The sequence below is a fragment of the Gallus gallus genome, unplaced genomic scaffold (assembly GCF_016699485.2).
Source record: "Gallus gallus isolate bGalGal1 unplaced genomic scaffold, bGalGal1.mat.broiler.GRCg7b scaffold_90, whole genome shotgun sequence".
NCBI lineage: Eukaryota > Metazoa > Chordata > Aves > Galliformes > Phasianidae > Gallus > Gallus gallus.
In genome coordinates this window covers 1-26,979 of record NW_024096042.1, presented here as the reverse complement: position 1 = coordinate 26,979, position 26,979 = coordinate 1, and the positions used below count along the sequence as shown (strand labels likewise).

The 26,979-nt window shown below is 56.2% G+C and overlaps 1 protein-coding gene across 1 annotated transcript; it reads left to right on the top strand.

Moving 5' to 3' along the window:
* Positions 1 to 4,595: 4,595 nt before the first annotated feature.
* On the top strand, positions 4,596 to 26,497 carry LOC121108934 (sphingomyelin phosphodiesterase 5-like; the record flags this gene model as incomplete). Its single annotated transcript, XM_040657267.2, has 4 exons — positions 4,596 to 5,165; positions 14,565 to 15,484; positions 21,394 to 21,466; positions 26,348 to 26,497. Coding segments are annotated over exons 1-4 (1,681 nt in total), but the record flags the coding sequence as incomplete, so codon positions are not given.
* Between the last annotated feature and the right edge of the window lie 482 nt (positions 26,498 to 26,979).

Below are 26,979 nucleotides of genomic sequence, written 5' to 3'. Positions count from 1 at the left end.
CTGACCCCCACATCCCCATCCTGACCCCCCATGACCCCACTCTGACCCCCTCTGCCCCAATCTGACCCCCCAAAACTCCACTCTGACCCCCCCTGAACCCCACCCTGACCCCCACCCTGACCCCCCAGGACCCCACTCTGACCCCCATATCCCCACTCTGACCCCCTCTGCCCCACTCTGACCCATTCAGGACCCCCCATGGACCCCACTCTGACCCTGACAGCCCCACTCTTACCCCCCAGGACCCCACTCTGACCCCCCAGAACTCCACTCAGACCCCCCCCAGGATCCCCCCAGGACCCCTCTCTGACCCCCCAAGACCCCACTCTGACCCCCCAGGACCCCCCACAACCCCACTCTGACCCCCAGGACCCCTCTCTGACCCCCAGAACCCCTCTCTGACCCCCCAGAACCCCACTCTGACCCTCACAACCCCACTCTGACCCCCCAAGACGCCCCCAGAACCCCACTCTGACCCCCCAGAACCCCACTCTGACCCCCTCTGCCCCACTCTGACACCCACAACCCCACTCTGACCCCCCAGAACCCCACTCTGACCCCCCATGACCCCACTCTGACCCTGACAGCCCCACTCAGACCCCCCAGAACCCCATCCCGACCCCCCAGGACCCCACTCTGACCCCCTCTGCCCCACTCTGACCCCCACATCCCCACTCTGCCCCCCCCAGGACCCCCCTGGACCCCACTTTGACCCTGACAGCCCCACTCTGACCCCCACATCCCCACTCTGACCCCTTCAGGACCCCCCATGGACCCCACTCTGACCCTGACAGCCCCACTCTGACCCCCAGGGACCCCACTCTGACCCCCAACACCCTCTCTGACCCCTCTTATCCCCCCCCAGGCTCCCCCCCCCCCGCAGCCCCGATGCTGCCGCCCCCCCCTATTCCCGACCCGCGCAGTGGCAGCGCTGAACGCCGTGGCTCAGGCCCTGCTCTTCCCCGCCGCCTTCACCCTCATCCTCCTCCTGGACCTCCCACCCCCACGAGTGCCCTCTGACCCCCCAGGACCCCACTCTGACCCCCAGGGACCCCACTCTGACCCCCAAAGGACCCCCCACAACCCCACTCTGACCCCCACAGCCCCACTCTGACCCCCCAGAACCCCACCCTGACCCTCCCAGAACCCCATCCCGACCCCCCACATCCCCACTCTGACCCTCACGACCCCACTCTGACCCCCACTGCCCCACTCTGACACCCACTGCCCCACTCTGACCCCCCAGGACCCCACCCTGACCCCCCAGGACCCCACTCTGTCCCCTATATCCCCACTCTGACACGCACAGCCTCACTCTGACCCCCCCGGGACCCCCCCAGAACCCCATTCTGACCCCCAGGGACCCCACTCTGACCCCACCAGAACCCCACTCTGACCCCCACTTCCCCACTCTGACCTCACCACGACCCCCCTGGACCCTACTTTGACCCTGACAGCCCCATTCTGACCCCCCAGGTCCCCACTCTGACCCCCCAGGACCCCACTCTGACCCCCCAGAACCCTCCAGACCCCCCCAGGACCCCCCAGATCCCCTCTCTGACCCCCCAAGAAGCCCCCAGAACCCCACTCTGACCCCCCAGAACCCCACTCTGACCCCCACATCCCCACTCTGACCCCCACAACCCCACTCTGACCCCCACATCCCCATCCTGACCCCCCACAACCCCACTCTGACCCCCACATCCCCATCCTGACCCCCCAGAACCCCACTCTGACCCTCACAACCCCACTCTGACCCCCCAAGACCCCCCCAAAACTCCACTCTGACCCCCAGGGACCCCACTCTGACCCCCACATCCCCATCCTGACCCCCTCTGCCCCACTCTGACCCCCACTGCCCCACTCTGACACCCACTGCCCCACTCTGACCCCCCAGAACCCCACCATGGCCCCCAGGACCCCACTCTGACCCCCAGGACCCCACTCTGACCCCCAGGACCTCACTCTGACCCCCCCAGGACCCCCCCGAACCCCACACTGACCCCCAGGGCCCCACTCTGACCCCCAAAGGACCCCCCAGGACCACACTCTGACCCCCTCTGCCCCACTCTGACCCCCCCAGAACCCCATCCCGACCCCCCAGGACCCCACTCTGACCCCCACATCCCCACTCTGACCCCCCCAGGACCCCCCCTGCACCCCACTCTGACCCTGACAGCTCCACTCTGACCCCCAGGACCTCACTCTGACCCCCCCAGGACCCCCCAGAACCCCACTCAGACCCCCAACACCCTCTCTGACCCCTCTTATCCCCCCCCAGGCTCCCCCCCCCCCCGCAGCCCCGATGCTGCCGCCCCCCCTATTCCCGACCCGCGCAGTGGCAGCGCTGAACGCCGTGGCTCAGGCCCTGCTCTTCCCCGCCGCCTTCACCCTCATCCTCCTCCTGGACCTCCCACCCCCACGAGTGCCCTCTGACCCCCCAGAACCCCACTCTGACCCCCCCCAAGACCCCACTCTGACTCTCACATCCCCATCCTGACCCCCCAAAACCCCACTCTGACCCTCACAACCCCACTCTGACCCCCCAAGACGCCCCCAGAAACCCACTCTGACCCCCCAGAACCCCACTCTGACCCTCTCTGCCCCACTCTGACACCCACAACCCCACTCTGACCCCCCAGAACCCCACTCTGACCCCCCATGACCCCACTCTGACCCTCACAGCCCCACTCTGACCCCCCAGAACCCCACTCTGACCCCCCCAGAACCCCACTCTGAACCCCCAGAACCCCACTTTGACCCCCACATCCCCACCCTGACTCCCCCAGGACCCCCCAGGACCCCACTCTGACCCTGACAGCCCCACTCTGACCCCCCCCAGGACCCCCCTGGACCCCACTCTGACCCTGACAACCCCACTCTGACCCCCCAGAACCCCACCATGACCCCCAGGACCCCACTCTGACCCTGACAGCCCCACTCTGACCCCCACATCCCCACTCTGACCCCTTCAGGACCCCCCATGGACCCCACTCTGACCCTGACAGCCCCACTCTGACCCCCAGGGACCCCACTCTGACCCCCAACACCCTCTCTGACCCCTCTTATCCCCCCCCAGGCTCCCCCCCCCCCGCAGCCCCGATGCTGCCGACCCCCCTATTCCCGACCCGCGCAGTGGCAGCGCTGAACGCCGTGGCTCAGGCCCTGCTCTTCCCCGCCGCCTTCACCCTCATCCTCCTCCTGGACCTCCCACCCCCACGAGTGCCCTCTGACCCCCCAAAACCCCACTCTGATCCCCAGGGACCCCACTCTGACCCCCCAGAACCCCACCCTGACCCCCCAGAACCCCACTCTGACCCTCACAACCCCACTCTGACCCCCCAAGACACCCCCAGAACCCCACTCTGACCCCCCAGAACCCCACTCTGACCCCCTCTGCCCCACTCTGACACCCACAACCCCACTCTGACCCCCCAGAACCCCACTCTGACCCCCCATGACCCCACTCTGACCCTGACAGCCCCACTCTGACCCCCCAGGACCCCACTCTGACCCCCCCAGAACCCCACTCTGACCCCCTCTGCCCCACTCTGACCCCCACATCCCCACTCTGCCCCCCCCAGGACCCCCCTGGACCCCACTTTGACCCTGACAGCCCCACTCTGACCCCCATATCCCCACTCTGACCCCCTCTGCCCCACTCTGACCCCTTCAGGACCCCCCATGGACCCACTCTGACCCTGACAGCCCCACTCTGACCCCCGCTGACCCACTCTGACCCCCAAAGGACCCCCCCAGGACCACACTCTGACCCCCCAGGACCCCACTCTGACCCCCCCAGAACCCCATCCCGACCCCCCAGGACCCCACTCTGACCCCCACATCCCCACTCTGACCCCCCCAGGACCCCCCCAGAACCCCACTCTGACCCTGACAGCCCCACTCTGACCCCCAGGACCTCACTCTGACCCCCCCAGGACCCCCCAGAACCCCACTCAGACCCCCAACACCCTCTCTGACCCGTCTTCTCCCCCCCCCCGCAGCCCCGATGCTGCCGCCCCCCCCTATTCCCGACCCGCGCAGTGGCAGCGCTGAACGCCGTGGCTCAGGCCCTGCTCTTCCCCGCCGCCTTCACCCTCATCCTCCTCCTGGACCTCCCACCCCCACGAGTGCCCTCTGACCCCCCAGGACCCCACTCTGACCCCCAAAGGACCCCACACAACCCCACTCTGACCCCCAGGGACCCCACTCTGACCCCCACATCCCCATCCTGACCCCCCAGAACCCCACTCTGACCCCCTCTGCCCCACTCTGACCCCCGCTGCCCCACTCTGACACCCACTGCCCCACTCTGACCCCCCAGAACCCCACCATGGCCCCCAGGACCCCACACTGACCCCCAGGGCCCCACTCTGACCCCCAAAGGACCCCCCAGGACCCCACTCTGACCCCCCCAGAACCCCACCCTGACCCCCCAGGACCCCACTCTGACCCCCACATCCCCACTCTGACCCCCCCAGGACCCCCCCAGAACCCCACTCTGACCCTGACAGCTCCACTCTGACCCCCCAGGACCCCACTCTGACCCCCCCAGGACCCCCCAGAACCCCACTCATACCCCCAACACCCTCTCTGACCCGTCTTCTCCCCCCCCCCCGCAGCCCCGATGCTGCCGACCCCCCTATTCCCGACCCGCGCAGTGGCAGCGCTGAACGCCGTGGCTCAGGCCCTGCTCTTCCCCGCCGCCTTCACCCTCAACCTCCTCCTGGACCTCCGACCCACCACGGCCCAACGCCGCCTGCGGTGCCGCTGGGTAGACGTGGCCGCCAGGGCGGCGCTGGGTTCGCTGCTGGCAGTTCTACTACTGCTGGCGATGCCGGCGGCGGTTGTGGGGCTGCTGCTTTGGTTGCCGGCCCAAAGGGCTCGGAGGCCATTCGCCTACAGCTGTTGGGTTCCAGAGGGTCCGGCGATGCCGTGGGACGGCCGACGGCGTCGGGAGTTCACCTTCGTCAGTGCCAACGTGTGTTTGTTGCCCAGCGGGCTGGCCAAGTTCAGCAATCTGGGGCAGACGGGGAGCAGGGCCCGATTCCTGGCGAGCTCGTTGGTGCCGCAGTGCCCCACGGATCGGCAGCCCCTGGTGGGGAGCGGTGATGCCAAAGGGTGGGGGTACGGAGGGACGCGGACGGAGCGGCGTGGGGATGGAGGTGGGTATGGGGGCTATGGGGGGTGGGGGGAATGGGGGGGCCAATGGGTGGAGTTGGGGAGGACCCAATGGGGTAGTGATGGAGGACCCAATGAATGTCATCATGGAGGTCTCAATGGGTGCAGTCATGGAGGACCCAATGGGTGTCACCATGGAGGTCTCAATGGGGGTAGCAATGGGGACCCAATGGGTGTCACCATGGAGGTCCCAATGGGTGTCACCATGGAGGTCCCAATGGGTGCAGTCATGGAGGACCCAATGGGTGTCACCATGGAGGTCTCAATGGGGGTAGCAATGGGTGAAGTCTTGGAGGACCCAATGGGTGTAGTCATGGAGGACCCAATGGGTGTCACCATGGAGGTCCCAATGGGAGAAGTCATGGAGGACCCAATGGGTGTCACCATGGAGGTCTCAATGGGGGTAGCAATGGGGACCCAATGGGTGTAGTCATGGAGGTCTCAATGGGTGTCACCATGGAGGTCCCAATGGGAGAAGTCATGGAGGACCCAATGGGTGTCACCATGGAGGTCTCAATGGGGGTAGCAATGGGGACTCAATGGGTGTAAGCTTGGAGGACCCAATGGGTGTCACCATGGAGGTCTCAATGTGTGTAAGCATGGAGGTCCCAATGGGTGCAGTCATGGAGGACCCAATGGGTGTCACCATGGAGGTCTCAATGGGGGTAGCAATGGGGACTCAATGGGTGCAGTCATGGAGGACCCATTGGGTGTCACCATGGAGGTCTCAATGGGGGTAGCAATGGGGACTCAATGGGTGCAGTCATGGAGGACCCATTGGGTGTCACCATGGAGGCCCCAGTGGGTGAAGTCGTGGAGGACCCAATGGGTGTCACCATGGAGGTCCCAATGAGTGAAGTCGTGGAGGACCCAATGGATGTAAGCATGGAGGTCTCAATGGGTGCAGTCATGGAGGACCCAATGGGTGTAAGCATGGAGGACCCAATGGGTGCAGTCATGGAGGACCCAATGGGTGCGGTCATGGAGGACCCAATGTGTGTCACCATGGAGGTCTCAATGGGGGTAGCAATGGGTGAAGTCTTGGAGGACCCAGTGGGTGTCACCATGGTGGTCTCAATGGGAGAAGCAATGGGGACCGAATGGGTATAAGCATGGAGGTCCCAATGGGTGCAGTCCTGGAGGACCCAATGGGTGTCACCATGGAGGTCTCAATGGGGGTAGCAATAGGGACCCAATGGGTGTCACCATGGAGGTCCCAATGGGTGAAGTCATGGAGGTCCCAATGGGTGAAGTCGTGGAGGACCCAATGGATGTAAGCATGGAGGTTTCAATGGGTGAAGTTGTGGAGGACCCAATGGGTGAAGTTGTGGAGGACCCAATGGGTATCACCATGAAGGTCTCAATGGGGGTAGCAATGGGGACTCAATGGGTGTAAGCGTGGAGGACCCAATGGGTGTCACCATGGAGGTCTCAATGGGTGCAGTCATGGCGGACCCAATGGGTGCATCTGTGGAGGACCTAAAGGGGTAGTCATGGAGGACTCAATGAGTGAAAGCATGGAGGACCCAATGGGTGTCCCCATGGAGGTCCCAATGGGTGCAGTCCTGGAGGAGCCATTGGGTGTCACCATGGAGGTCTCAATGGGGGTAGCAATAGGGACCCAATGGGTGTAAGCATGGAGGTCTCAATGGGTGAAGTCGTGGAGGACCCAATGGGTGTCACCATGGAGGTCCCAATGGGTGTAAGCATGGAGGACCCAATGGGTGTAAGCATGGAGGACCCAATGGGTGCAGTCATGGAGGACCCAATGGGTGTAAGCATGGAGGACCCAATGGGTGTCACCATGGAGGTCCAAATGGGAGAAGCAATGGGAACCCAATGGGTGTAAGCATGGAGGTGGCGGTGCGGGTGATGCCGGAGGGTCGGGGTATGGAGGGATGTGGATGGAGCGGCGTGGGGATGGAGGTGGGTATGGGGGCTATGGGGGGTGGGGGGAATGGGGGGGGGCCAATGGGTGGAGTCGGGGAGGACCCAATGGGGTAGTGATGGAGGACCCAATGAATGTCATCATGGAGGTCTCAATGGGTGAAGTCATGGAGGACCCAATGGGTGTCACCATGGAGGTCTCAATGGGGGTAGCAATGGGGACCCAATGGGTGTCACCATGGAGGTCCCAATGGGTGTCACCATGGAGGTCCCAATGGGTGCAGTCATGGAGGACCCAATGGGTGTCACCATGGAGGTCTCAATGGGGGTAGCAATGGGTGAAGTCTTGGAGGACCCAATGGGTGTAGTCATGGAGGACCCAATGGGTGTCACCATGGAGGTCCCAATGGGAGAAGTCATGGAGGACCCAATGGGTGTCACCATGGAGGTCTCAATGGGGGTAGCAATGGGGACCCAATGGGTGTAGTCATGGAGGTCTCAATGGGTGTCACCATGGAGGTCCCAATGGGAGAAGTCATGGAGGACCCAATGGGTGTCACCATGGAGGTCTCAATGGGGGTAGCAATGGGGACTCAATGGGTGTAAGCTTGGAGGACCCAATGGGTGTCACCATGGAGGTCTCAATGTGTGTAAGCATGGAGGTCCCAATGGGTGCAGTCATGGAGGACCCAATGGGTGTCACCATGGAGGTCTCAATGGGGGTAGCAATGGGGACTCAATGGGTGCAGTCATGGAGGACCCATTGGGTGTCACCATGGAGGTCTCAATGGGGGTAGCAATGGGGACTCAATGGGTGCAGTCATGGAGGACCCATTGGGTGTCACCATGGAGGCCCCAGTGGGTGAAGTCGTGGAGGACCCAATGGGTGTCACCATGGAGGTCCCAATGAGTGAAGTCGTGGAGGACCCAATGGATGTAAGCATGGAGGTCTCAATGGGTGCAGTCATGGAGGACCCAATGGGTGTAAGCATGGAGGACCCAATGGGTGCAGTCATGGAGGACCCAATGGGTGCGGTCATGGAGGACCCAATGTGTGTCACCATGGAGGTCTCAATGGGGGTAGCAATGGGTGAAGTCTTGGAGGACCCAGTGGGTGTCACCATGGTGGTCTCAATGGGAGAAGCAATGGGGACCGAATGGGTATAAGCATGGAGGTCCCAATGGGTGCAGTCCTGGAGGACCCAATGGGTGTCACCATGGAGGTCTCAATGGGGGTAGCAATAGGGACCCAATGGGTGTCACCATGGAGGTCCCAATGGGTGAAGTCATGGAGGTCCCAATGGGTGAAGTCGTGGAGGACCCAATGGATGTAAGCATGGAGGTTTCAATGGGTGAAGTTGTGGAGGACCCAATGGGTGAAGTTGTGGAGGACCCAATGGGTATCACCATGAAGGTCTCAATGGGGGTAGCAATGGGGACTCAATGGGTGTAAGCGTGGAGGACCCAATGGGTGTCACCATGGAGGTCTCAATGGGTGCAGTCATGGCGGACCCAATGGGTGCATCTGTGGAGGACCTAAAGGGGTAGTCATGGAGGACTCAATGAGTGAAAGCATGGAGGACCCAATGGGTGTCCCCATGGAGGTCCCAATGGGTGCAGTCCTGGAGGAGCCATTGGGTGTCACCATGGAGGTCTCAATGGGGGTAGCAATAGGGACCCAATGGGTGTAAGCATGGAGGTCTCAATGGGTGAAGTCGTGGAGGACCCAATGGGTGTCACCATGGAGGTCCCAATGGGTGTAAGCATGGAGGACCCAATGGGTGTAAGCATGGAGGACCCAATGGGTGCAGTCATGGAGGACCCAATGGGTGTAAGCATGGAGGACCCAATGGGTGTCACCATGGAGGTCCAAATGGGAGAAGCAATGGGAACCCAATGGGTGTAAGCATGGAGGTGGCGGTGCGGGTGATGCCGGAGGGTCGGGGTATGGAGGGATGTGGATGGAGCGGCGTGGGGATGGAGGTGGGTATGGGGGCTATGGGGGGTGGGGGGAATGGGGGGGGGCCAATGGGTGGAGTCGGGGAGGACCCAATGGGGTAGTGATGGAGGACCCAATGAATGTCATCATGGAGGTCTCAATGGGTGAAGTCATGGAGGACCCAATGGGTGTCACCATGGAGGTCTCAATGGGGGTAGCAATGGGGACCCAATGGGTGTCACCATGGAGGTCTCAATGGGTGCAGTCATGGAGGACCCAATGGGTGTCACCATGGAGGTCCCAATGGGTGTCACCATGGAGGTCTCAATGGGTGCAGTCATGGAGGACCCAATGGGTGTCACCATGGAGGTCTCAATGGGTGCAGTCATGGAGGACCCAATGGGTGTAAGCATGGAGGACCCAATGGGTGCAGTCATGGAGGTCTCAATGGGTGTCACCATGGAGGTCTCAGTGGGGGTAGCAATGGGTGAAGTCTTGGAGGACCCAATGGGTGTCACCATGGAGGTCCCAATGGGTGCAGTCATGGAGGACCCAATGGGTGTCACCATGGAGGTCTCAATGGGTGCAGTCATGGAGGACCCAATGGGTGTAAGCATGGAGGACCCAATGGGTGCAGTCATGGAGGTCTCAATGGGTGTCACCATGGAGGTCTCAGTGGGGGTAGCAATGGGTGAAGTCTTGGAGGACCCAATGGGTGTCACCATGGAGGTCCCAATGGGTGCAGTCATGGAGGACCCAATGGGTGTCACCATGGAGGTCTCAATGGGTGCAGTCATGGAGGATCCAATGGGTGTCACCATGGAGGTCCCAATGGGTGCAGTCATGGAGGACCCAATGGGTGTCACCATGGAGGTCCCAATGGGTGCAGTCATGGAGGACCCAATGGGTGTCACCATGGAGGTCTCAATGAGTGCAGTCATGGAGGACCCAATGGGTATCACCATGGAGGTCTCAATGGGGGTAGCAATGGGGACCCAATGGGTGAAGTTGTGGAGGTCCCAATGGGCGAAGTTGTGGAGGACCCAATGGGTGTCACCATGGAGGACCCAATGGGTGCAGTCATGGAGGACTCAATGGGCGTCACCATGGAGGACCCAATGGATGTCACCATGGAGGTCCCAGTGGGTGTCACCATGGAGGACCCAATGGGTGTAAGCATGGAGGTGGCGGTGCGGGTGATGCCGGAGGGTGGGGGTATGGAGGGACGCAGATGGAGCGGCGTGGGGATGGAGGTGGGTATGGGGGCTATGGGGGGTGGGGGGAATGGGGGGGCCAATGGGTGGAGTTGGGGAGGACCCAATGGGGTAGTGATGGAGGACCCAATGAATGTCATCATGGAGGTCTCAATGGGTGCAGTCGTGGAGGACCCAATGGATGTCACCATGGAGGTCTCAATGGGTGAAGTTGTGGAGGACCCAATGGGTGTCACCATGGAGGTCCCAATGGGTGTAGTCATGGAGGACCCAATGGGTGTCACCATGGAGGTCTCAATGGGGGTAGCAATGGGGACCCAATGGGTGAAGTTGTGGAGGACCCAATGGGTGTCACCATGGAGGACCCAATGGGTGCAGTCATGGAGGACTCAATGGGCGTCACCATGGAGGACCCAATGGGTGTAAGCATGGAGGACCCAATGGATGTCACCATGGAGGTCCCAGTGGGTGTCACCATGGAGGACCCAATGGGTGTAAGCATGGAGGTGGCGGTGCGGGTGATGCCGGAGGGTGGGGGTATGGTGGGACGCAAATGGAGCGGCGTGGGGATGGAGGTGGGTATGGGGGCTATGGGGGGGGGGGGAATGGGGGGGCCAATGGGTGGAGTTGGGGAGGACCCAAAGGGGTAGTCATGGAGGTCTCAATGGGGGTAGTTTGGAGGTCTCAACGGGGGTAACCATGGAGGACCCAATGGGTGTCACCATAGAGGTCTCAATGGGTGCAGTCACGGAGGACCCAATGGGTATCACCATGGAGGTCCCAATGGGTGAAGTCGTGGAGGACCCAATGGGTGTCACCATGGAGGTCTCAATGGGTGCAGTCATGGAGGACCCAATGGGTGTCACCATGGAGGTCTCAATGGGGGTAGCAATGGGGACTCAATGGGTGTAAGCTTGGAGGACCCAATGGGTGTCACCATGGAGGTCTCAATGAGTGTAAGCATGGAGGTCCCAATGGGTGTCACCATGGAGGTCCCAATGGGGGCAGCAATGGGGACTCAATGGGTGTAAGCTTGGAGGACCCAATGGGTGTCACCATGGAGGACCCAATGGGTGCAGTCATGGAGGACCCAATGGGTGTCACCATGGAGGTCCCAATGGGTGCAGTCATGGAGGACCCAATGGCTGTCACCATGGAGGTCTCAATGGGGGTAGCAATGGGGACTCAATGGGTGCAGTCATGGAGGACCCAATGGGTGTCACCATGGAGTTCCCAATGGGTGCAGTCATGGAGGACCCAATGGGTGTCACCATGGAGGTCCCAATGGGTGCAGTCATGGAGGACCCAATGGGTGTCACCATGGAGGTCTCAATGGGTGCAGTCATGGAGGACCCAATGGGTGTCACCATGGAGGTCTCAATGGGGGTAGCAATGGGTGAAGTCTTGGAGGACCCAATGGGTGTCACCATGGAGGTCTCAATGGGTGAAGTTGTGGAGGACCCAATGGGTGTCACCATGGAGGACCCAATGGGTGTCACCATGGAGGACCCAATGGGTGTCACCATGGAGGTCTCAATGTGTGTAAGCATGGAGGTCCCAATGGGTGCAGTCATGGAGGACCCAATGGGTGTCACCATGGAGGACCCAATGGGTGTCACCATGGAGGTCCCAATGGGTGTCACCATGGAGATCCTATTTGTTGGCACATTGGATCCCATTGGTTGTCACCGTGGATGTCCCAATGGGTGTCACCATGGAGATCCCAATGGATGTTACCATGGATGTCCCATTGGGTTTCACCATAGGGATCCCATTGGGTGTCACCATGGAGATCCCAATAGGTGTCACCATGGAGGTCCCAATGGGTGTCACCTTTGGGTGTCCCCATGGGGATCCCATTGGGTGTCACCATGGAGATCCTATTTGTTGTCACCATGAGGATCCTATTGGGTGTCACCATGGAGATCCCAATGGGTGTCACCATGGAGATCCCATTGGGTGTCACCATGGAGATCCCAATAGGTGTCACCATGGAGATCCAATTGGGTGTCACCGTGGATGTCCCAATGGGTGTCACCATGGAGAACCCAATGGGTGTCACCATGGAGATCCTATTTGTTGTCACCATGGAGATCCCATTGGGTGTCACTATAGGGATCCCAATGGGTGTCACCATGGAGGTCCCATTGGATGTCACCATGGACGTCCCAGTGGGTGTCACTGTTGGGTGTCCCCATGGGGATCCCATTGGGTGTCACCACGGAGATCCTATTTGTTGTCACCACGGAGGTCCCGTTGGGTGTCACCATGGAGGTCCCATTGGGTGTCACCACGAGATCCCAATAGGTGTCACCATGGAGGTCCCAATGGGTGTCACCTTTGGGTGTCCCCATGGGGATCCCATTGGGTGTCACCATGGATGTCCCAGTGGGTGTCACTGTTGGGTGTCCCCATGGGGATCCCATTGGGTGTCACCATGGAGGTCCCATTGGGTATCACCATAGGGATCCCATTGGGTGTCACCATGGAGGTCCCAATGGGTGTCACTGTTGGGTGTCACCATGGAGGTCCCAATGGGTGTCACTGCTGGGTGTCCCCATGGGGATCCATGGGGATCCCATTGGTTGTCACCACGGAGATCCTATTTGTTGTCACATTGGATCCCATTGGGTGTCACCATGGAGATCCTATTTGTTGTCACCACGGAGGTCCCGTTGGGTGTCACCATAGGGATCCCATTGGGTGTCACCACGAGATCCCAATAGGTGTCACCATGGATGTGCCAATGGGTGTCACCATGGAGATCCTATTTGTTGTCACCATGGGGATCCCATTGGGTGTCACCATGGAGGTCCCATTGGGTATCACCATAGGGATCCCATTGGGTGTCACCACGGAGATCCAATTGGGTGTCACCGTGGATGTCCCAATGGGTGTCACCATGGAGGTCCCAATGGGTGTCACCTTTGGGTGTCCCCATGGGGATCCTATTGGGTGTCACCATGGAGATCCCAATGGGTGTCACCATGGAGATCCCATTGGGTGTCAGCACGGAGATCCCATTGGGTGTCACCGTGGATGTCCCAATGGATGTCACCATGGAGAACCCAATGGGTGTCACCATGGAGATCCTATTTGTTGTCACCGTGGGGATCCCATTGGGTGTCACCACGGAGATCCCATTGGGTGTCACCATGGAGGTCCCAATGGGTGTCACCACGGAGATCCTATTTGTTGTCCCCACGGAGATCCCAATGGGTGTCACCATGGAGATCCAATTGGGTGTCACCACGGAGATCCCATTGGGTGTCACCATGGACGTCCCAATGGGTGTCACCGTTGGGTGTCCCCATGGGGATCCCATTGGGTGTCACCACGGAGATCCCATTGGGTGTCACTGTTGGGTGTCACCACAGAGATCCTATTTGTTGTCACCACGGGGATCCTATTGGGTGTCACCATGGAGGTCCATTGGGTATCACCATAGGGATCCCATTGGGTGTCACCAGAGAGATCCAATTGGGTGTCACCATGGATGTCCCAGTGGGTGTCACTGTTGGGTGTCACCACGGAGATCCTATTTGTTGTCACCACGGGGATCCCATTGGGTATCACCATAGGGATCCCATTGGGTGTCACCATGGAGATCCCAGTGGATGTCACCATGGATGTGCCAATGGGTGCCACCATGGAGATCCTATTTGTTGTCCCCATGGGGATCCCATTGGGTGTCACCATGGAGATCCCTTGGGTGTCACCACGGAGATCCCAATGGGTGTCACCATGGAGGTCCCATTGGGTATCACCATAGGGATCCCATTGGGTGTCACCATAGGGATCCAATTGGGTGTCACCATGGATGTCCCAGTGGGTGTCACTGTTGGGTGTCACCACGGAGATCCTATTTGTTGTCACCACGGGGATCCCATTGGGTGTCACCATGGAGATCCCATTGGGTGTCACCATGGAGGTCCCATTGGGTGTCACCATAGGGATCCCATTGGGTGTCATCATGGATGTCCCAGTGGGTGTCACCACGGAGATCCAATTGAGTGTCACCATGGAGATCCCAATAGGTGTCACCATGGAGGTCCCATTGGGTGTCACCATGGAGATCCCAATAGGTGTCTCCATGGAGGTCCCAATGGGTGTCACCGTTGAGGGTCACTATGGGGATCCCATTGGGTGTCACCACGGAGATCCCATTGGGTGTCACCATGGAGATCCTATTTGTTGTCACCACGGAGGTCCCAATGGGTGACACCGTTGAGGGTCACCATGGGGATCCCATTGGGTGTCACCACGGCTCTCCCATGGGGTGGTGACGTCTTTGGGTTCCGCTCTGGAGATCCCAAAGGACACAACCCCACATATCCCTATAGGTGCGGCCACGGAGATCCCACGGGACCCAAAGGAGGGGCTCCGGGTGACCCCAAAGGAGCCATCCGAGGACAACCGAAGGGAGGCAGTCATCGACATGGCCGGGGATGGGGTGAAGGGCACCCCGTGGGCCCCAACAACCACCCACACCCCATGGGGTGGGGTCAAGGACACCTCAAAGGACCCAACCGTGGACACCCCGATGGGCAAGGACACCCCATGGAACCCATCCAAGGCCACCCCAAGACACAGAGACCCCCCAATGGACGAGGACACCCCATGGGACCCAAGCAGGGCCACCCCAATGGACAAGGCCACCCCATGGGACCCAACCAGCGCCACCCCAATGGACAAGGCCACCCCATGGGACCCAACCAGGGCGGTCCCAATGGACAAGGACACCCCATGGGACCCAACCAGCACCACCCCAATGGACAAGGCCACCCCATGGGACCCAACCAGCGCCACCCCAATGGACAAGGACACCCCATGGGACCCAACCAGGGTGGCCCCAATGGACAAGGCCACCCGATGGGACCCAACCAGGGCCGCCCCAATGGACAAGGACACCCCAAAGGACTCAACCAGCGCCACCCCAAGACACCGAGACCCCCTACAACCCACGTTCCTGGGTTCCTCCCCCCAGCTGTGGGAGCGCTTTCCCCCAGACGCAGACTTCGTGTGCCTGCAGGAGGTGTTTGACCCCATGGCCGAGGCGGTGCTGTGCCGTCAGCTGGGCCTCCGTTACCCCCACGTGTTTCACGGGGTGGGGGCCGGGGGGCTCCATGATGGGGGGCTGAAGTTGCTGGGCAGTGGGCTGCTGGTGGCCGCCCGGTACCCACCGTTGGCCGCCAGCTTCTACTGCTACCCCAATGGGGCCGGAGAGGACGCCCTGGCGGCCAAAGGGCTGCTGTGCATCCAGGTGAGGGCTGAGGGCACGGGGAGGGGGGCGATGGGGCGGTGTGTTGGGGTGTGGTTGTGTGGTTGTGTGGTTGTGGACGTGTGTGGTTGTGTCGTTGTGTGGTTGTATTGTGTGGTTGTGTGGCTGTGTGGTTGTGTTGTGTCATTGTGTGGTTGTGTTGTTGTGTGGTTGTGTGGTTGTGTTGTTGTGTGGTTGTGTCATGTCATGATTCTATCTTTGTGTGGTTGTGTTGTTGTGTGGTTGTGTGGTTGTGTTGTTGTGTGGTTCTGTCATTGTGTGGTTGTGTCTTTGTGTGGTTGTGTGGTTGTGTTGTTGTGTGGTTGTGTCATGTCATGATTCTATCTTTGTGTGGTTGTGTTGTTGTGTGGTTGTGTGGTTGTGTTGTTGTGTGGTTGTGTCATTGTGTGGTTGTGTCATGTCATGATTCTATCTTTGTGTGGTTGTGTGGTTGTGTTGCTGTGTGGTTGTGTCATTGTGTGGTTGTGTCATGTCATGATTCTATCTTTGAGTGGTTGTGTGGTTGTGTTGCTGTGTGGTTGTGTCATGTCATGATTCTATCTTTGTGCGGTTGTGTGGTTGTGTCATGATGTCATTCTATCTTTGTGTGGTTGTGGAGTTGTGTGATTGTGTGATTGTGTGGTTGTGTCGTCTGATTGTGTGGTTGTGTCATGGTGTCATTGTGTCTTTGTGTGGTTGTTTTGTTGTGAGGTTGTGTTGTTGTGTGGTTGTGTCGTTGTGTGGTTGTGCCATGGTGTCATTGTGTCTTTGTGAGGTTGTGTGGTTGTGTTGTTGTGTGATTGTGTGGTTGTGTGGTTGTGTGGCTGTGATGTTGTGTGGTTGTGGAGGTGTGTGGTTGTGTCGTTGTGTGATTGTGTCATGGTGTCATTGTGTCTTTGTGAGGTTGTGTGGTTGTGTCATTGTGTGGTTGTGTGGTTGTGGAGGTGTGTGGTTGTGTGGTTGTGTGGTTGTGTCATTGTGTGGTTGTGTGGTTGTGTTGTTGTGTGGCTGTGTGGTTGTGTTGTGGTGTCATTCTGTGGTTGTGTCATTGTGTGGTTGTGCGGTTGCCTCATTGTGTGATTGTGTCGTGTGGTTGTGTGGTTGTGTCGTGTGGTTGTGTGGTTGTGTGGTTGTGTGGTTGTGTCATTGTGTGGTTGTGTGGTTGTGTGGTTGTGTCATGTGGTTGTGGAGTTGTGTGGTTGTGTTGTTGTGTCATGGTGTCGTGTGGTAGTGTCATGATGTCATTGTGTAATTGTGTGGTTGTGTCGTTTGGTTATGTGGTTGTGTGGCTGTGCGGTTGTGTGATTGTGTCGTGTGGTTGTGTCATGGTGTCATTGTGTGGTTGTGGAGTTGTGGAGTTGTGTGGTTGTGTGGTTGTGGTTGTGTTGCTGTGTGGTTATGTGGTTGTGTCACGGTGTCATTGTGCCTTTGTGTGGTTGTGTGGTTGTGTTGTTGTGTGGTTGTGTGGTTGTGTGGTTGTGTGGCTTTGTTGTTGTGTGATTGTGTGGTTGTGTTGCTGTGTGGTTATGTGGTTGTGTCATGGTGTCATTGTGCCTTTGTGTGGTTATGTGGTTGTGTTGTTGGTTGTGTGGTTGTGTGGTTGTGTGGTTTTGTCATGGTGTCATTGTGTCATTGTTTCATTGTGTGGTTGTGTGGTTGTGTCGTTCGGTTGTGTGGTTGTGTGGTTTGTTGTGTGGTTGTGGTTGTGTTGCTGTGTGGTTATGTGGTTGTGTCATGGTGTCATGGTGTCATTGTGTCTTTGTGTGGTTGTGTGGCTGTGTTGTTGTGTGGTTGTGTGGTTGTGTGGTTATGTGGCTGTGTTGTTGTGTGATTGTGTGGTTGTGTGGTTATGTGGTTGTGTCATTGTGTGGTTGTGTGGTTATGTGGTTGTGTGGTTATGTGGTTGTGTCATGGTGTCATGGTGTCATTGTGCCTTTGTGTGGTTGTGTGGTTGTGTTGTTGTGTGGTTGTGTGGTTGTGTGGTTTTGTCATGGTGTCATTGTGTCATTGTTTCATTGTGTGGTTGTGTGGTTGTGTCCTTCGGTTGTGTGGTTGTGTGGTTTGTTGTGTGGTTGTGGTTGTGTTGCTGTGTGGTTATGTGGTTGTGTCATGGTGTCATGGTGTCATTGTGTCTTTGTGTGGTTGTGTGGCTGTGTTGTTGTGTGGTTGTGTGGTTGTGTGGTTATGTGGCTGTGTTGTTGTGTGATTGTGTGGTTGTGTGGTTGTGTGGTTGTGTCATGGTGTCATGGTGTCATTGTTTCAATGTGTGGTTGTGTGGTTGTGTCATTCGGTTGGGTGGTTGTGTGGTTTGTTGTGTGGTTGTGTTGCTGTGTGGTTATGTGGTTGTGTCATGGTGTCATGGTGTCATTGTGCCTTTGTGTGGTTGTGTGGTTGTGTTGTTGTGTGGTTGTGTGGTTTTGTCATGGTGTCATTGTGTCATTGTTTCATTGTGTGGTTGTGTGGTTGTGTCCTTTGGTTGTGTGGTTGTGTGGTTTGTTGTGTGGTTGTGGTTGTGTTGCTGTGTGGTTATGTGGTTGTGTCATGGTGTCATGGTGTCATTGTGTCTTTGTGTGGTTGTGTGGCTGTGTTGTTGTGTGGTTGTGTGGTTGTGTGGTTATGTGGCTGTGTTGTTGTGTGATTGTGTGGTTGTGTGGTTGTGTCATGGTGTCATGGTGTCATTGTTTCAATGTGTGGTTGTGTGGTTGTGTCATTCGGTTGGGTGGTTGTGTGGTTTGTTGTGTTGTGTGGTTGTGTTGCTGTGTGGTTATGTGGTTGTGTCATGGTGTCATGGTGTCATTGTGCCTTTGTGTGGTTGTGTGGTTGTGTTGTTGGTTGTGTAGTTGTGTGGTTTTGTCATGGTGTCATTGTGTCATTGTTTCATTGTGTGGTTGTGTGGTTGTCATTCGGTTGTGTGGTTGTGTGGTTTGTTGTGTTGTGTGGTTGTGTTGCTGTGTGGTTATGTGGTTGTGTCATGGTGTCATTGTGCCTTTGTGTGGTTGTGTGGTTGTGTGGTTGTGTCGTTGTGTGGTTGTGTGGTTGTGTCATTGTGTGGTTATGTGGTTGTGTTGTTGTGTGGTTGTGTCATGGTGTCATTGTGTGGTTGTGTGGTTGTGTCATTGTGTGTTTGTGTGGTTGTGTGGTTGTGTTGATGTGTTGTTGTGTTGTTGTGTGGTTGTGTGGTTGTGTTGTTGTGTGGTTGTGTGGTTGCATGGCTGTGTTGTTGTGTGGTTGTGTGGTTGTGTCATTGTGTCTTTGTGTGGTTTTGTTGTTGTGTGGTTGTGTGGTTGTGTCACTGTGTCTTTGTGTGGTTGTGTTGTGTGGTTATGTGATGGTGCCATTGCGTCTTTGTGTGTTTGTGTTGTTGCGTGGTTGTGTGGTTGTGTGGTTGTGTTGTTGTGTGATTGTGTGGTTGTGTGGCTATGTTGTTGTGCGATTGTGTGGCTGTGTGGTTGTGTGGTTGTGTGGTTGTGTGGCTGTGTTGTTGTGTCATTGTGTGGTTGTGTGGTTGTGTTGTTGTGCGGTTGTGTCATGGTGTCATTGTGTGGTTGTGTGGTTGTGTCATTGTGTCTTTGTGTGGTTGTGTGGTTGTGTGGTTGTGTGGTTGTGTCTTTGTGTGGTTGTGTTGTTGTGTGATTGTGTGGTTGTGTGGCTGTGTCGTGTGTTTGTGTCATTGTGTGGTTGTGTGGTTGTGTCGTTGTGTGGTTGTGCGGTTGCCTCATTGTGTGATTGTATTGTGCAGTTGTGTGGTTGTGTCGTGTGGTTGTGTGGGTGTGTGGTTATGTTGTTGTGTGGTTGTGTGGTTGTGTTGTTGTGTGATTGTGTGGCTGTGTGGCTATGTTGTTGTGTGATTGTGTGGCTGTGTTGTTGTGTGGTTGTGTTGTTGTGTGGTTGTGTGGCTGTGTGGTTGTGTTGTTGTGTGATTGTGTGGTTGTGTTGTGTGGTTGTGTGGTTGTGTGGCTGTGTTCTTGTGTCGTTGTGTGGTTGTGTGGTTGTGTTGTTGTGTGGTTGTGTCATGGTGTCATTGTGTGGTTGTGTGGTTGTGTTGCTGTATTGTTGTGTTGTTGTGTGGTTGTGTTGTGTGGTTGTGTGGTTGCATGGTTGTGTTGTTGTGTAGTTGTTTGGTTGTGTCATTGTGTCTTTGTGTGGTTGTGTGGTTGTGTGGTTGTGTCATTTTGTCTTTGTGTGGCTGTGTTGTGTTGTTGTGTGATGGTGCCATTGCGTCTTTGTGTGTTTGTGTTGTTGCGTGGTTGTGAGGTTGTGTGGCTGTGTTGTTGTGTGGTTGTGTCATTGTGTCATTGTGTTGTTGTGTTGTTGTGTGATTGTGTGGTTGTGTTGTTGTGTGGTTGTGTGGCTATGTTGTTGTGTGATTGTGTGGTTGTGTTGTTGTGTCTTTGTGTGATTGTGTGGTTGTGTGGTTGTGTGGCTGTGTTGCTGTGTGATTGTGTGGTTGTGTGGCTGTGTGGTTGTGTCATTGTGTGGTTGTGTGATTTTGTTGTTGTGTGGTTGCGTGGTTGTGTTGTTGTGTTGTTGTGTGGTTGTGTGGTAGTGTTGTTGTGTGGTTGTGTGGTTGTGTGGCTGTGTGGCTGTGTGGTTGTGTTGTTGTGTGGTTGTGTTGTTGTGTGATTGTGTGGTTGTGTGGCTATGTTGTTGTGTGATTGTGTGGCTGTGTTGTTGTGTGGTTGTGTGGTTGTGTGGCTGTGTTGTTGTGTGATTGTGTGGTTGTGTGGTTGTGTTGTTGTGTGGTTGTGTCATGGTGTCATTGTGTGGTTGTGTGGTTGTGTCATTGTGTCTTTGTGTGGTTGTGTGGTTGCAAGGTTGTGTTGTTGTGTGATTGTGTGGTTGTGTGGTTGTGTTGTTGTGTTGCTGTGTGATTGTGTGGTTGTGTGGCTGTGTGGTTGTGTCATTGTGTGGTTGTGTGGTTTTGTTGTTGTGTGGTTGCGTGGTTGTGTTGTTGTGTTGTTGTGTGGTTGTGTGGTAGTGTTGTTGTGTGGTTGTGTTGTTGTGTGGCTGTGTTGTTGTGTGATTGTGTGGTTGTGTTGTTGTGTGGCTATGTTGTTGTGTGATTGTGTGGTTGTGTTGTTGTGTGGTTGTGTGGTTGTGTCATTGTGTGGTTATGTGGTTGTGTGATTGTGTGGTTGTGTTCATGGTGTCATTGTGTTGTTGTGTGGTTGTGTCATTGTGTCATTGTGTCTTTGTGTGGTTGCATGGTTGTGTTGTTGTGTGATTGTGTGGTTGTGTGGTTGTGTGGCTGTGTTGCTGTGTGATTGTGTGGTTGTGTTGTGTGGCTGTGTTGTTGTGTGGCTGTGTGGTTGTGTTGTTGTGTTGTTGTCTGGTTGTGTGATTGTGTGGTTGTGTGGTAGTGTTGTGTGGTTGTGTCATGGTGTCATTGTGTGGTTGTGTGGTTGCATGGTTGTGTTGTTGTATTGTTGTGTTGTTGTGTGGTTGTGTGGTTGTGTGGTTGTGTGGCTGTGTTGTTGTGTGGTTGTGTGGTTGCATGGTTGTGTGGTTGTGTGGTTGTGTTGTTGTATCATTGTGTGGTTGTGTGGTTGTGTTGTTGTGTTGTTGCGTTGTGGTTGTGTCATTGTGTGGTTGTGTGGCTGTGTGGTTGTGTTGCTGTGTGATTGTGTGGTTGTGTTGTGTGGTTGTGTGGTTGTGTGGCTGTGTCATTGTGTGGTTGTGTTGTTGTATCGTTGTGTGGTTGTGTGGTTGTGTGGTTGTGTCGTTGTGTGGTTGTGTGATTGTGTGGTTGTGTTGTTGTATCATTGTGTGGTTGTGTTGTTGTGTTGTTGTGTGGCTGTGTGGTTGTGTGATTGTGTGGTTGTGTGGTTGTGTTGTTGTGTCATTGTGTGGTAGTGTTGTGTTGTTGTATCCCCCCCCCCCCCCCACGTCATAACGCCGCGCTGCCCCCCCAGGTGCTGTTGGGCTCTCAGGACGGCCGCCGCGTGTTGGGGTACCTCAGCTGCACCCATCTGCAGGCGCCCGAACGTGAGTGGGGGGGGGGGGGGGGAGGTGGGGGTGGTGACGGTGGGGGGGGGGGGGGTGGTGACACCATATGGTGATGGTGACAGTGGGGGTTGGGGGGGAGGTGGTGGTGGTGACACCATACGGTGATTGGGGGGGGGGGGGGGGGGGGGGGCACTGCACGGTGGTGGTGACTGTGGGGGGGGGGGGAGGAGGTGATGGCGACGCTATATGGTGATGGTGGGGGGGGGGGGGGGAAGTGGTGGTGGTGATGGTGATGGTGACACCATATGGTGATGGTGGTGGGGGGGGGGGGGGGGGGGGGAGGTGACACCATATGGTGATGGTGGAGGTGGTGATGGTGATGGTGACACCATATGGTGATGGTGGTGGGGGTGACGGTGATGGTGACACCATACGGTGATGGTGGTGGTGATGGTGACACCAAATGGTGATGGTGACAGTGATGGTGACACCATACAGTGATGGTGGTGGTGATGGTGACACCATATGGTGATGGTGGTGGTGATGGTGACACCATATGGTGATGGTGGTGGTGATGGTGACACCATACGGCGATGGTGGGGGGGGGGGGGCACCATATGGTGATAGTGATGGTGATGGCGACAGTGATGGAGACGCCATATGGTGATGGTGGTGGTGATGGAGACACCATATAGTGATGGTGACAGTGATGGTGACACCATACGACGATGGTGGGGGGGGGGGGTGACACCATATGGTGATGGGGGGGGGGGGGGAGGAGGTGGTGGTGATGGTGACACCATATGGTGATGGTGACAGTGATGGTGACACCATATGGTGGTGGTGGTGGTGGTGGTGGTGACACCATATGGTGATGGTGACGGTGATGGTGACACCATATAGTGATGGTGGTGGTGATGGTGATGGTGATGGTGACACCATTTGGTGGTGGTGGTGATGGTGACACCATACAGTGATGGTGGGGGGGGGGGGGGGAAGTGGTGGTGGTGACACCATATGGTGATGGTGGTGTTGGTAACAGTGATGGTGACACCATACGGTGATGGTGATGGGGGTGGGGGTGGTGATGGTGACACCATATGGTGGTGGTGACGGTGATGGTGACACCATATGGTGATGGTGACAGTGATGGTGACAGTGATGGTGACGCCATACGGTGATGGTGATGATGGTGGGGGTGGTGGTGATGGTGACACTATATGGTGATGGTGACAGTGATGGTGACACCATATGGTGATGGTGGTGGTGATGGAGACACCATATAGTGATGGTGACAGTGATGGTGACACCATACGGCGATGGTGGTGGTGATGGTGACACCATATGGTGATGGTGGTGGTGATGGTGACACCATATGGTGATGGTGGTGACACCATACAGTGATGGTGGTGGTGATGGTGACACCATATGGTGATGGTGACAGTGATGGTGACACCATATGGTGATGGTGGTGGGGGTGGGGGGGGAGGTGGTAATGGTGACACCATATGGTGATGGTGACGGTGATGGTGACACCATATGGTGATGGTGGTGGGGGTGGGAGGGTGGTGGTGATGGTGACACCATATTGTGATGGTGGTGGTGGTGATGGTGACACCATACAGTGATGGTGACAGTGATGGTGACACCATATGGTGATGGTGGTGGGGGTGGGGGGGGGAGGTGGTAATGGTGACACCATATGGTGATAGTGACGGTGATGGTGACAGTGATGGTGACACCATATGGTGATGGTGGGGGGGGGGGGAGGAGGTGGTAATGGTAACTCCATATGGTGATGGTGACGGTGATGGTGACACCATACGGTGATGGGGGGGGGGGGGGCACCATATGGTGATAGTGACGGTGATGGTGGCACCATATGGTGATGGTGACGGTGGTGGTGACACCATATGATGATGGTGGGGGGGGGGGGGAGGTGATGATGGTGACACCATATGGTGATAGTGACGGTGATGGTGACAGTGATGGTGACACCATATGGTGATGGTGGTGGGGGGTGACGGTGTTGGTGACACCATATGGTGATGCTGATGGGGGTGGGGGTGGTGATGGTGACGTCATATGGTGGTGGTGGCGACTCCATACAGTGATGGTGACAGTGATGGTGACACCATATGGTGATGGTGGTGGGGGTGGGGGGGGGAGGTGGTAATGGTGACACCATATGGTGATGGTGACGGTGATGGTGACAGTGATGGTAACACCATATGGTGATGGTGGTGGTGGTGGTGACACCATACAGTGATGGGGGGGGGGGGGCACCATATGGTGATAGTGACAGTGATGGTGACACCATACGGTGATGGTGACAGTGATGGTGACACCATATGATGATGGTGGTGGGGGTGGGGGGGGAGGTGGTAATGGTGACACCATATGGTGATGGTGACGGTGATGGTGACAGTGATGGTAACACCATATGGTGATGGTGGTGGTGGTGGTGACACCATACAGTGATGGGGGGGGGGGGGCACCATATGGTGATAGTGACAGTGATGGTGACACCATACGGTGATGGTGACAGTGATGGTGACACCATATGATGATGGTGGGGGGGGGGGGGGGGGGGGGGGGGGGAGGTGATGATGGTGACACCATATGGTGATAGTGACGGTGATGGTGACAGTGATGGTGACACCATATGGTGATGGTGGTGGGGGTGACGGTGTTGGTGACACCATACGGTGATGGTGGTGGTGATGGTGACACCATATGGTGATGGTGGTGACACCATACAGTGATGGTGACAGTGATGGTGACACCATATGGTGATGGTGGTGGTGGTGACGGTGTTGGTGACACCATACAGTGATGCTGATGGGGGTGGGGGTGGTGATGGTGACATCATATGGTGGTGGTGGTGACACCATACAGTGATGGTGACAGTGATGGTGACACCATATGGTGATGGTGGTGGGGGTGGTGATGCTGTATGGTGATAACGGTGATGTTGTATGGTGATGGTGATGGTGATGCTGTATGGTGACCCCACGTAGTGACCATGGCGCTAATGGTGCTGCTGTATGGCGATAATGGTGATAATGGTGATGCTGTATAGTGATAATGGTGATAATGGTGATGCTGTATGGTGATAATGGTGATTCGGTATGGTGATAATGGTGATAATGGTGACGCTGTGTGGCGATAATGGTGATAATGGTGAGGCTGTATGGTGACAATGGTGATAATGGTGATTCTGTATGGTGATAATGGCGATAATGGTGCTGCTGTATGGTGATAATGGTGCTAATGGTGATGCTGTATGGCGATAATGGTGATGCTGTATGGTGATGGTGATGCTGTATGGCGATAATGGTGATGATGGTGATAATGGTAATGGTGTATGGTGACACTGTATGGTGATAATGGTGTTAATGGTGATTCTGTATGGTGCTAATGGTGCTAATGGTGATGCTGTATGGTGATAATGGTGTAATGGTGCTGCTGTATGGTGATAATGGTGCTAATGGTGATGCTGTATGGTGATAATGGTGTTAATGGTGATAATGGTGATGCTGTATGGTGATAATGGTGATGCTGTATAGTGATGGTGATGCTGTATGGTGATAATGGTGATAATGGTGCTGCTGTATGGTGATAATGGTGATGCTGTATGGTGACCCCACATGGTGATGGTGATGATGGTGCTGCTGTATGGTGATAATGGTGCTGCTGTATGGTGATAATGGTGATAATGGTGATTCTGTATGGTGCTAATGGTGCTAATGGTGATGCTGTATGGTGATAATTGTGTTAATGGTGATAATGGTGATGCTGTATGGTGATAATGGTGATGCTGTATGGTGACAATGGTGCTAATGGTGCTGCTGTATGGCAATAATGGTGATAATGGTGATGCTGTATGGTGCTAATGGTGCTAATGGTGCTAATGGTGATGCTGTATGGTGATAATTGTGTTAATGGTGATAATGGTGATGCTGTATGGTGATAATGGTGATGCTGTATGGTGACAATGGTGCTAATGGTGCTGCTGTATGGCAATAATGGTGATAATGGTGATGCTGTATGGTGATAATGGTGCTAATGGTGCTAATGGTGATGCTGTATGGTGATAATTGTGTTAATGGTGATAATGGTGATGCTGTATGGTGATAATGGTGATGCTGTATGGTGACAATGGTGCTAATGGTGCTGCTGTATGGCAATAATGGTGATAATGGTGATGCTGTATAATGATAATGGTGCTGCTGTATGGTGATAATGGTGATAATGGTGATGCTGTATAGTGATGGTGATGCTGTATGGTGACCCCACATGGTGACCATGGTGATAATGGAGATGCTGTATGGTGATAATGGTGATAATAGAGATGCTGTATGGTGATAATGGTGATACTGTATGGCGATAATGGCGATGATGGTGCTGCTGTATGGTGACAATGGTGCTAATGGTGCTGCTGTATGGCGATAATGGTGCTAATGGTGATGCTGTATAGTGATAATGGTGATAATGGTGATGCTGTATAATGATAATGGTGCTGCTGTATGGTGATAATGGTGCTAATGGTGCTAATACTGCTGCTGTATGGTGATAATGGTGATAATGGTGATGCTGTATAGCGATAATGGTGATAATGGTGTAATGGTGATGCTGTATGGTGATAATGGCGATAATGGTGATACTGTATGGTGATAATGGTGATAATGGTGCTGCTGTATGGTGATAATGGCGATAATGGTGATAATGGTGCTAATGGTGCTGCTGTATGGTGATAATGGTGCTAATGGTGCTGCTGTATGGCAATAATGGTGCTAATGGTGATGCTGTATGGTGATAATGGTGCTAATGGTGTAATGGTGCTGCTGTATGGTGCTAATGGTGCTAATGGTGCTGCTGTATGGTGATAGTGTGTGTCCCCCCCCCCCCCCCCCGCAGGGGACACCGCGGTGCGCAGTGAGCAGCTGAGGGCGGCGCTGCGTTGGGGGCGCCACTTCCGGGAGCAGCACACAAACACGGGGGACGTCGTGGCCTTCGATGTGCTCTGCGGGGACCTCAACTTCGACAACTGCTCCCACGGTGGGGGGGGCGGGGGGGGGAATGGGGGGGTGGGGAGGAATGGGATATGGGGGGGGGTATTGGGATATGGGGGGGGTGGGGGGGTATTGGGGGGGGGTATTGGGATATGGGGGGGTGGGGGGGAATGGGATATGGGGGGGATGGGGGGGAATGGGGGGGGTGGGGGGTGGGGGAGGGGATGGGGGGGTATTGGGATATGGGGGGGATGGGGGGGGTAATGGGGGGGATGGGGGGGTGGGGGGGAATGGGATATGGGGGGGATGGGAGGATAGGGGGGGTGGGGGGGATGGGATATGGGGGGGATGGGGGGGTGAGGGGGTATGGGATATGGGGGGGATGGGGGGGTATTGGGATATGGGGGGACGGGATATGGAGGGGGGTATTGGGATATGGGGGGGATGGGGGGGTGGGGGTGGGGGGGGTAATGGGGGGGGGTATTGGGATATGGGAGGGGGGTGAGGGGGAATGGGATATGGGGGGGATGGGGGGGG